Consider the following 11,494-nt stretch of genomic DNA (forward strand, 5'->3'; position numbering starts at 1 on the left):
TGCTTTGTGCATGAGCCGAATCGAATTTCGCTGAGTGGTTACGAGATTTGACTGTTATCCGGGAGATCGGGTATTCAAATTACTTCATGTCGAATCTTTTTGCGCCCAAAAATGTTCTCAAGGTTACACCACCTCACCTTTGAGTTTAGTTTGTGCGTTTTTAGGCGGCTGAGAGAGCTTGTTCAACTCATTTCTGTATCTATTTCTATCTGTATTTTACGCGTCTATCTTGCAGCTCTTTTCTCAATCTTCTCGCTTGGTTTTCATTTTCGTTAAATATGCCTTTTGCTCAAATGGATTTTTAGGTACCAATTGATTACAGTTTTAAATCATGACTGAAATTGAAACATACTGAACTTGAGAGTTTTGTAAATTCCTTGCAGCTTTTAAATTGCAATATTTTCAATTGCTAAAAAGAAATGTTTTTTTTTGTACTTGCACTTTTGTTATATAAGGAACTAAAATTTTTAGATTTTTTAGTTCTGTAGGGTTTTAGGAGCTTTTTTTACTATTTGACTTTAAGTTTTCTAAGTATTATTGGTGGTTTTAACAGATACCTGTTTGAAAGGGTATAGGCAATTCAACGAATGGTTGACTTCGTTTGCCGTGATCTAAGTTTCTCTGTCATTCACAAATGTCAGCAGCTGAACTCAAGTGGCGGCAGTTCACTACTATAAGTCAAATTAAAACTGCGCCAAAACTGGTGTAATTTTTTTACTTTAAGTTTTGTCAATAGCCGCAAAGCGATAGCTGGTTTTTTTGGACTTCTCTGTTTTTATTTCATCAAGATTTTTGTTACGACCATATGACGTCACAATCATTCAAATCTGCCTTTTGACTATTCGTTCATGCAATTTCAACTGAATTGCGTGTGTGACGTCATTTTTCTCGTTTTTGGAGCGTGTAATTTTTTGTTCGTTTGCGTGATGAAAATTTTTGGCCTACCTAAATCTTAAATCAACTTTTTTTTTCTTTAATTCGAAGAGCTAAGGTCAAGTGAGTGCGTGCCACTCTAATTGAAGGTTACATGAAAACAAATAAGAGAAACAGCAGTAAGTTATGATTTTTAATCAAAATTTAACATCTCAGAAGAAATTTCTGTTGGCCCGTTTTTTGCCATTTTTTGAGACCGCAAAAGCTACAAAGCTATTGCGCCTGTTTTTTGGCAATCTGCCAGCTATGTTTAGTGGTTATAGTGGTATATAATGATCTCTAATGACGTCATTTGAAGTCTGCCTTTGTACATTTGAAGTCTGCCTTCATTTGAAGTCTGCCTTCTCAAATGGCTATTATTTAGGCGCTCTCCTTTTTTACAATCCAAAAAATTTGAATTGTATTGGGGCGCTGTCTTTTTGTTTTTAAGATCAGTTCATACATTTTTATGATTTTTAAAGTCAAATTGGAGTAGTGATTTTGGTCACGTCGAAACAGGAAATGGAGCGAAAAAGCAAGTGGTTTTGCGGCGTGAAATTTTTCGCTCTAATTTTAAAGTAGAGTGAGAAAATGGTGTTGGAACAAAAATTCGCTTTCTCGCTATTGGTTTTTTGTTCACATGCGGCAATTTTACTTTAATTTTTACAGTTTTTTCAATTTTTTGGATAGGATTTTTCTAAATGGTTTTCTCAATCCATTCAAAGTTCATTCTAGGCCTAGTTTTTTGTTTGAATCAAAATTCCATTTGTGACTAGTGGTTTTTGTTCACATGCGGCATTTTGACATTGATTTTTTTGTTGTTAATCTAATTTTAATTAAATTTGTTTTCCCAATTCACTCATAGCCTCCGTTCTAGGACTAGTTTTTTTGTTAAGTCTTGTAAAGTGAAAATTCTTTGAATTGTGCGTCAGGACTTATCCTGTTATGTTTTTTTATTCGCTTAACCTTTTGATCACGCTTGTCGTTTTACGTAGTCACGACTTTCACGTTTGACTTCAGACTTACCTCACTCACTGTTTCGAATGAATGGATTTTAAATTCCTTCATGCATTATATTACGCAAAATACAGTCAAAGTCAAAAGAACAAAATCAAAAGAAACTGGATAAACCGATTAAGCGCTGTCGTTAAGTCATGATGTATTAGGTTATCAGAGTTAGAGCGATTGCTAGCTGATATTAGTTTTGAACTTAACACCCTTCATCTTATAAGCTGAAGTAAGTATGGGTTTAGAATCTAACTGAAACTGCACACTGAATTAGAACAATTTTTGAAACTTTTGGCATTTTCAATCTCTTCTTTTTCTGTTTCAATCCCTATGTGCGTCTAGCGCGTCGCTGGCGGCTATTTTCCGTTAATCTGCTGGCTATGTTTTTAATTTGCTTTACCTTTTGATCATAGTTTTTGACAGTGCAAACACTTTGGTTTCGGATTTGTATAGTCTATTTGTAAGATACATTCAAAATTCTTGATGTGAACACCGCTTTTCGAATTTTTGCCTTTTCATTTTGATGTTTTTAATTGCTTTCAAACAAATGTTTAGGCAATTATTGCTTGTGTTCTTGTGCAATTTTTTCCCTTGATTGTTTTTGACTTCTCGAATGACTTTCACATCCTTGCATTTTTTAATAGCCGCACAGCGATAGCTGGGGCTATTATTGGCCTTCTCTTGGTTTTTTTTTTATTTCGTCGTCATGATTTTTGTTACGACCATATGACGTCACAGCCACTTTTTGTTCATTCGTTCATGCAATTTCAACTGAATTGCATGTGTGACGTCATTTTTCGCTCTTAGTGGAGCGAGTTTTTTTTGTTCATGCGCGTGATTAAATTTTTGGTCACGCTTGACTTACCGCACTCTCAAAAATGACTTCCTCACTTTGAAATTGACTTTTATTTACTTTAATTCAAAGAGATAAGGTCAAATGGGTGTGTGTCACTCTAAATGAAGGTTATTTGAGATCAGCTAATAGAGGCAGCAATAACTTGTACAGATTTTCAATCAAAATATAACAGATCAGCTTTCAATGAAAAGACGAATTTTTTTTGTTCTGTCTTTTTTACTGTTTTTTTTAGACTGCCGATCTACGAATCTATTGCGGCTATTTTCTGGCAATCTGCCGGCTATTTTTTTTGCTTTTGTCCGATCTAAACTGCTCTGATTCAGTTTCAGGCAGTTAAATCAGTTTACTGAATAAAATCATTTGAAGCTCCCCCTACTGAAGTTATTGCAATCACTAAATCAGCAAGCGACTATCAAACTTTTTCACTACTGGATGAAGCAAATGACAGTATAATCAAGCCTCGCCATTTCGTCGGACGTCAGTTGGTATGTTTGTTTTTTTCCTGGATCATATAACTTTTAAGGTTGCAGTTTTGTTTCAGTGTTTAATAGCCGCCCTCATCTTTTCAGCGCTTCTATTTTGACAATCCAAAAAATGTAGACTGTATTGTTTCTCTTTTTTTACAATCCAAAGAATTTGGATTGCATTGGTTCCGTCTTTATTAATTGCTCTTAAACGAAGTTTGTAGCAATTATTTTATTAGTCCTGTCGGTCTTTGTTATGCGATTTTTCGCTTGACCGATTCTTCGTCTGACCATTTGACTTTTCGTCCTAAAAACGGAATAAACAGGTAGCGCCCAGCGGGTATTAAGTTCTCTTAGAGTCTTTCAGCACACTAGTCTCCAAGTATGCGATTCACAGAAAGTCCTTTGGAGAATTATACTTATAGTGTGAAGGGCGGTTCTTAGAGGTCTAAGAACCCCCCACTGTTGCCTCACACCCATCAGCCTCCGGTGAACTCCCCCATGACTAGCTACTGACGAAGACAACCGGTCGTTTGAGAGCAATTCGCCCGACGTTAATCTGTTATGTTTTCTCACATTTTTCTATTATTCTGAGCTTTTAAAACTGGATGAACAGTTAACTCTCAGTGGACATTGAGTTTCGGTCAAGTGCTATTAAGGTTTAACTTGTTAGGAAATCCTATCATAACGTGAAGACATCAATTTTATAGTTCTTGCGCCAAAACTGTTCAATTTTTTTGTCCTATTTCAAGTTTTTTCGCTAGCAGGGTAAAGAAATAGAGCTTTTCAAAATTCATATGGTTCTTTTACAAGCCACAAGTCCGTTTTATGTCTGTTTTTTATTATATGTTTGGATAATACAAACTGAAACCCCCAAAATGATGGTAGCTGTTGTAAGTTTCTTTCAAGTTTTTTGAAAATTTTTGGTCAATTTTTTAAGTTTCTATTTTTAGGGTCAATGAAACTTTTTATATCTTGACGACGAGTTACTGAAAAATCTTCAATGACAATGAAATGGTTTTGAAGATATTAATATCAATAAATGTGTGACTTTTCTATAACTTGCCAATTGTTTATGTTATTGTAAACTTGATCTTGTGAACTGAATGGGTAACACGATAGTCTGTAGAGAAAACTAATTAGTAGTGAAGATGTTACTATCTTGAATTTTAGCAGCTTTTTATTAAAACTTTGCAGTTTTTTTCTAGATTTTTTTCCAAATGGATAATTTGCTCCTGTAAGCCCGCTGAAAGTTTTATGGCTGGAAGAAGAATTACTGGATAGACTCGTGAGACCATGAAAGGCTTTTGATGATAATTAGATCAAAGATTTGAACAACTTTGAAAATAGTTTACAGTTCTCAATTTTTTTGAAAATTTTTGAATTTTTTATCTATATAGGCAAATAAAACCTTCTAGGGCTTGCAGACGTGTTAATCAATAGTTTCTAGTGAAAAGAAAACCGTTTCGAAGTTATAAACATCAATTTTATTCTCTAGTTTTTTTTTAAATTTCAGCGACCAATGAAACAATTTAATGAACGAAAACATGTTAATGAATGATTTAGAGCCCAAAAATTTTCTTCAGAACCTATTCTCGGGTTAATGGATATAAACAAATTGATAAACATTTGGTTTAAGTTTTTAGCTTCAAGAATTTAAGTAATATCATTGTTTTTAGTTTTACTTAAATTTATGAGACTGTTTGACTGGAATTGTTCAATTGGTCGACCGGTGAAAGTAATTTTTATAGCTGAGAAGCTGAGCGAAGCTATATTGCGGTGCTCTTGGTTTTTTTTTGGTTCGTCGTCTGACGCTCTTTTTTCGTTTTACATTTGTTCACACAGCAAAGCTGAAAAAGTCAAAATTTCTGAATGACTTCTTCCTCTCACTAACGGCATTTGCGCGCGTGACGTCATTTCTCACTCGCTTTAGCGAAATTTTTTAGGTTATTTGCGTGATGAGATTTTGATCATACTTGACTTACCTCACTCAATGAAATGACTTTTGCACTTTAAAACTTAAGTTTATTTTGAATTTGTTTAAGGTCAAAGGAACTCATTTGTGCAGTAAAGGTCCCTAATCAGAGGCTTCTGTGGAATGAATTTTAACAAGCTTTATTAATTTATCGCTGAATGTTTTTTACCTAGTTTTTTGAGCGGCGTCATTTTTTTTCAATTCAGATCTTTATCTGTTTCTATCTCTATTATATGGCACGCAGGTCTATTCTTTCGCAGCTATTCCGGCAATCTGCCGGCTCTGTTTAGTGTTTCAATCAATTCTTTGGATTGTACTTCAGGACTTGTTCTGCAATGTATTTTAACTTCAGCGAACCCAAATTGGTTTCGCTTTACCTTAGTTCACAGCTTGCTCAACATATGCAAGAAATGTTCTTGAATTCTTTTGGCCAGTTTTATTTTTCGCTCATTCTGCAAAAAAATCTTTTAAACAGCAATTGCTCAGCAAAGCAATCTACACAACAGAATCAGTATTTTGAAACGAAATCAAAATATAAAGGGGATAAACCCATAAAGCCCAATTTTAGATGCCTGGTACTTGAACTTTGTCCTTATAAATCTTGATTACCATCTATAATGCTTCTTGGAACTGATCAGTTTTTTGTTCTTCTATGGTCTCAATATGAAACCGGGTCTCACAGCTCTCGAACGAAAGTTGAAGCCATTAGTGTGAACACGTGTCTCGTTTTCTGCAAATTTTTCTCTTGGCCGTTTTTGTGCTTTTATATAAGAACTTTGCTTCCATTTGACTTTTTCACAATTGACTTCTTGATTTTTGCGTGATTGCAATTGCTCTCAATCAGAAGTAAAATTTGTTGCTAAATTGAAACCGATTGTATACGATTGAGGATGAAAGTCGGTAGATCGTAAGTGGTTGCAGTGGCAGACGGACGTCCTTGCTGTCACGGGTTCAAAACCATCTGGGCGAGGTTTTTTGCCCGCTTGTTGTCTGAGAGCAATTCGTCCATCTTTAGTCGGTTTATGTTATACTTGAAGTCAAATGACATCACTTATTTTATTTTTCAGGAGGTAACGAGCTGTTAACTATAAAAAGACAAATGAAAAGCGCGTTTTAGTTTTTTTCACTGTAAATCTAACGTTTGTCTTTTAACTATGATCTAACTATTTGCCAGAAGTTTTATTTGAATTTACTTTCAAAATTGTTAGCTTCTTTCGATGTTAAAGAAAATTTTTGGACTTCAAGAAAATTAGCTCGAGCATGTTATGAGCGTTGATGCAGTGATAATGGAATCCCCCAACTCATGACGTGTAAAAACATAAGTTGTAGGTAGTCTCATCTGGGAGTCACATCTGGCCAAAAAGTACATTTTATAAGACATTTAGGGCTATTGAAAACCAGTTGAAAGCCAAATTTTACAAATTTCTGCAGCCCCCATCCTTCACCGCAGTCACATCTGACCAAAAAGTTCATTAATAAGACATTTCATGAAATTGAGAACCAATTGAAAGCCAAATTTTATCAATTTTTGCTGCCCTCACCCTTGACAGAGTCACATCTGACCAAAAGTTCAAATTTAAAGTCATCCAAAGCTACTGAGAAGCAATTGAAAGCCAACTTTAAAAATTTTTTGCAGTTCACACCCTTCACTGGGGTCAGATCGGACCAGAAAATACATTTTACAAGACAACGCTATTGAGAAGCAATTGAAAGCCAAATTATACCAATTTTTATGTCTCACCTGATAATTTTCAAATACTGTTTTAAATGACACCTTGTTTATCAGGAGGAAGACATGGAATGGACTGAAGAGGACGAAGAGGAGCCGGACGAGTTTGGAGACCACGATGACGTCACAGAGGACAGCCAGACTGTAGTTGTTGATGACCTCTCAATCTACGAGATGCAACAACATTTGGAACATGGAGACCTCAATGTTATGCTCCCACCTGTTGTCGCAGTAGTTCCGGAAGTCCACACAGCTCAAGGAGAATCCTTGCCTTCTGAAAATGATGTTCCATCAGGATTGGAGGCTGCGGGCTCACAAAATCAGCTAGGTGGAAACGGAGTTCCACCTCCTCCGCCACCTCCACTGGCCGATGATCTGTCTGACTTTCTAAACGCTTTGGGCAACGATGACGATAACGAGGAGGCTGTGTTGGGATTGCTGTTTCAAGATGATGAAATGGTGACAGCAAAGGCTGATGTACGTGCATTTTTAATTCAGTTCCATTCGTTGATGAATAATAAATCTCAATCAATTGTGTACAAGTGTATACATCAACAAAAACCGCAACTAAGGCATAATGTTACAAATCTGAGGTCCTCAAAACTTTTCAAAAGAAAAGTCCATACAAGCAGGCATTTTCGAGAATGTAGTTATTAATAGCCGCCTCAGGTTCTCAGCCGGCTATTATAGCGCTCCTATTTTTTTACAATTCAAAGAATTTGAATTGTATTGGGGCGCTGTCTTTTTTTTAAGATCTGTTCACACATTTTCATGATTTTTGAAGTCAAATTGGAGTAGTGATTTTGGTCACGCCGAAACAGGAAGCGGAGCGAAAAGCGAGTGGTTTTGCGGCGTGAAATTTTTTCGCTCTAATTTTAAAGTAGAGTGAGAAAGCGGTGTTTGAACAAAAATTCGATTTCTCGGTAGTGGTTTTTTGTTCACATTCGGCAATTTCACTTTGATTTTTACTGTTTTTTCGATTTTTGAATCAGATTTTTTTCTAAATGGTTTTCCCAATCCATTCACAGCTCATTCTAGGTCTAGTTTTTTGTTTGAATTGAATTTTCATTTCTCGCTAGTGGTTTTTTGTTCACATGCGACTTTTTGACATTGATTTCCTGTTTTTTTCTTAGTTTTTGATCTGATTTTTTTAAAAATGGTTTTCTTAATTCACTCATAGTCCAATCTTGGTCTAGTTTTTCTGTTTAGTCAATGAAAATTCTTTGAATTGTACGTCAGGACTTGTCCCGCTATGTTTTTTTTTTAATTCGCTTTAACTTTTGATCACCTTTTTCGTTTTACATAAGTCACAATTTTCACGTTTGACTTCGGACTTACTGAATTTGAGTTTTATTGGGGCTCTGTCTTATTACTTGTTACGACTCGAAGAGAGTATTGGTGGAGCGTCTTTTTTGATCGATAATTTTTGGACTGTATTTAAAACAGGATGTATCTGTCAGTACCGCACGTCAAAAATAAGTGTTTAGGTCAAACAGATGAACAAATAGCAGACCAGAGAGAAGAGAGTGTTTTTTGCCGATTCTTTGTATTTGAGAGATATCGAGAAAATTAAGTGTGAAAAAATTTTGCTAAGCGAGAAAAATATTTTGATCACGTGCGAATTTTCGAGGCACTTTTTACCTATTACTTCACTTTTTCTACGTTTGGTAGCATTTTTGAGACTCAGCCGTATTACGCGCCTTTTTAGTACTTCTTCAATGCTATTAAAAGCCGCCTTCAGCTTTCAAGGACTAATTTAAGCGTTCTCTTTTTTTTTAATTCGCTTTACATTTTGATCACATTTTTCGTTTTACATAAGTCACGATTTTCATATTTGACTCGTGACTTACTTCACTCACTGTTTCAACGAAATGAATTTTAAATTGTTTCACGCATTGAATTACGCAATGTGGTGAATACTGTCAGAGTCAAAAGATCAAAACAGACGAGATAAGCCGATATATACAGCCCGGTCATTAATTCATTGAGATTTATGTTATCGAAGTTCATTAGATTGTTGCTAGCTGACATTGGTATTACGCTTATTAGCTTTCAGTTTAGAAGCTGAATTTAGTATGGTTTTAGAATTGAACTGAAATTGCACGCCAAATTAGAACACTTTTTGACACTGAAAAAAAAAACAGAAAAAAAATTTGGCCAATTTCTCCTTTTTTCTTTCTGTTTCAAACACGATGAGCATCAAGCGCGTCAACGGCGGCTATTTTTCGGCAATCTGCCGACTATGTTTGCCGTGTCATAGAGATTTTTCCGCTTTACCTTTGCTTTATTGTTGAAGTCTTGAGCAGAATGTTCTTGGCTTCGTCAGGTTAATTTGTGTTCGCTCATATAGCACAATATATTCTACAGCACGTTGGTGTATCAACAACTGACTTTTCGGGTAAACTAGGCGCGTCTTCGGTTGTGAAAGATTCATATCAAGTCCAACTGGCCACTGAGGAATGACCATGGACCGCGAGATATGGCAAAACAATATAAATCACTTCAAATTGATTTAGGTTTTGCTGATTTTGGGCTATTACAACGCTTCCGTCTACAATGCCTCAGTGTGTTATTAATTGCTCTCAAACAATGTTGTAGCAATTATATTAGTCCTGCTGGTATTTGTTAATGCGATTTTTGGTGTGACCGGTTTTCGTCTGACGCTTTTTACTTTTCGTCCTCAAAAACACATAAACAGGTAATGCCCTGAGGGTATCAAGATGCTGAGAAATACGCTTAGAGCCTTACTTCTCTCTATGTGATTCACCTAAACTGTTGACGTATAAATTCATGGTGTAAAAGGCGGTTCTTAGTGTTTGACCTCCTGCTCAATTATATTGTCACGCTTGTCGTTCAAGGGGAATTTTTCAGGCATTGTCGGTTTATTTTTTAATAGCCGCACAGTGATAGCTGGGGCTATTATTGGCCTTCTCTTGGTTTTTTACAATTCAAAGAATTTGAATTGTATTGGCGCGCTGTCTTTTTTTTAAGATCTGTTCACATATTTTCATGATTTTTGAAGTCAAATTGGAGTAGTGATTTTGGTCACGCCGAAACAGGAAGAAGTGGAGCGAAAAAGCGAGCGGTTTGGCGGCGTGAATTTTTTTGCTCTAATTTTGAAGTAGTGAGAAAGCGGCGTTCGAACAAAAATTCGCTCTCTCGCTAGTGGTTTTTTTGTTCACATGCGGCAATTTCACTTTTGTTTTTACAGTTTTTTCGATTTTTGGATCGGTTTTTCTAAATGATTTTTCCAATCCATTCTTAGTTCGTTTTAGACCTAGCTGTTTGTTTGAACCAAATTTTCATTTCTCACTGGGGGTTTTTTGTTGACATTTGGCATTTTGACATTGATTTTCCTTTTTTTTAGAAATTTTTTGGTGATCTGGATTTTTTTAAAAATAGTTTTCCCGATTCACTCATAGTCCATTTTAGGTCTAATTTTTTTTGTTTAGTCAATGAAAATTCTTTGAATTGTACGTTAGGCAAGATTTTTGTTACGACCTTATAACGTCTTAACCACTTCAAAATGCTTTTTGTTCATTCGCTCATGCAATTTCAACTGATCGAGTTTTTTGTTGATTTGCGTGATTAAGTTTTTGGTCACATGTGAATTACTTCACTCTAAAAAATGACTTCCTGACTTTAAAATTGACTTTTTTTACTTTAATTCAAAGAGTTAAGGTCAAGTGAATTCGTGTCACTCTAAATGAAGATTATTTGAGATCAGCTAATAGAGGCAGCAATAACTTATACAGATTATTAATCAAATTTTAACATCTCAGCCTTAATGAAAAGACTATTTTTTGGTCTGTCTTTTTTTTGTTTTTTTTAGACCAAAGATCTACGAAGCTATTGCGGCTATTTTCTGGCAATCTGCCAGCTATGTTGTTTTTGGTGGCAACGGACATCAATTCTGACATTTTAAAATAAATTACACTTGTTGTAAGCGCAAATTTGATGTAGTTAGTCATTTCATGTGTTATTTCCATTACCTTGGCAACAAAAATGATCAAAAAATTCATATTATTGCGTGAAAATGTACGCCGTACGTGGGGCTCGAACCCATGACCCTGGAATTAAGAGTCGCATGCTCTACCGACTGAGCTAGCCGGACTTAGCAGTTCTACGTAGTACATTATAGTTAGTTGTATTAATGGCTTATGGTTACTGCATAACGGTTTTTCGTAAAGCTGCATGTTCTATAATTGGGCGAATTACTTGGTACGGTAGGCAGCATGTACTGAAACGATCCGAGAAAAGTTTTCTAAGTAGCATGCAGTAATAAAAGAGTTTTCTGACCGAGTTATACAAAATGATTCATTGCATGTTTTCTTTCTGCGATTGTAAAAAGTTAAGTTTAAAAGACGCCCAACGTGGGGCTCGAACCCACGACCCTGGGATTAAGAGTCCCATGCTCTACCGACTGAGCTAGCTGGGCTTGGATATTGCATTAAGCGCATTATGGTTGCTCGTAGTAAGTATATTCCCTAAATAGTTTCGATCAACATATACATGCGGCTGCCAGTTGTATAAAAAAAATTGGAGGCAGA

General features: G+C 35.7%; 1 protein-coding gene and 1 non-coding gene across 2 annotated transcripts in view; one reads left to right on the forward strand and one right to left on the reverse strand.

The window, feature by feature from the left end:
• LOC142335566 (E3 ubiquitin-protein ligase UBR4-like) overlaps positions 1-11,494 on the forward strand; it is a 126,971-nt gene that overhangs the window by 4,204 nt on the left and 111,273 nt on the right. Inside the window, exon 4 of the mRNA XM_075384105.1 lies at positions 7,002-7,421. Within this exon, the coding sequence (XP_075240220.1) occupies positions 7,002-7,421 (420 nt within the window). The remainder of the gene's footprint in view (positions 1-7,001; positions 7,422-11,494) is intronic.
• On the reverse strand, positions 11,310-11,382 carry Trnak-cuu (transfer RNA lysine (anticodon CUU)). The gene has a single exon. It is a non-coding gene; the product is annotated as a tRNA-Lys (tRNA).

Source organism: Convolutriloba macropyga, chromosome 2, assembly GCF_964194025.1.
Source record: "Convolutriloba macropyga chromosome 2, txConMacr16.3, whole genome shotgun sequence".
In the NCBI taxonomy this organism is placed as follows: domain Eukaryota; kingdom Metazoa; phylum Xenacoelomorpha; order Acoela; family Convolutidae; genus Convolutriloba; species Convolutriloba macropyga.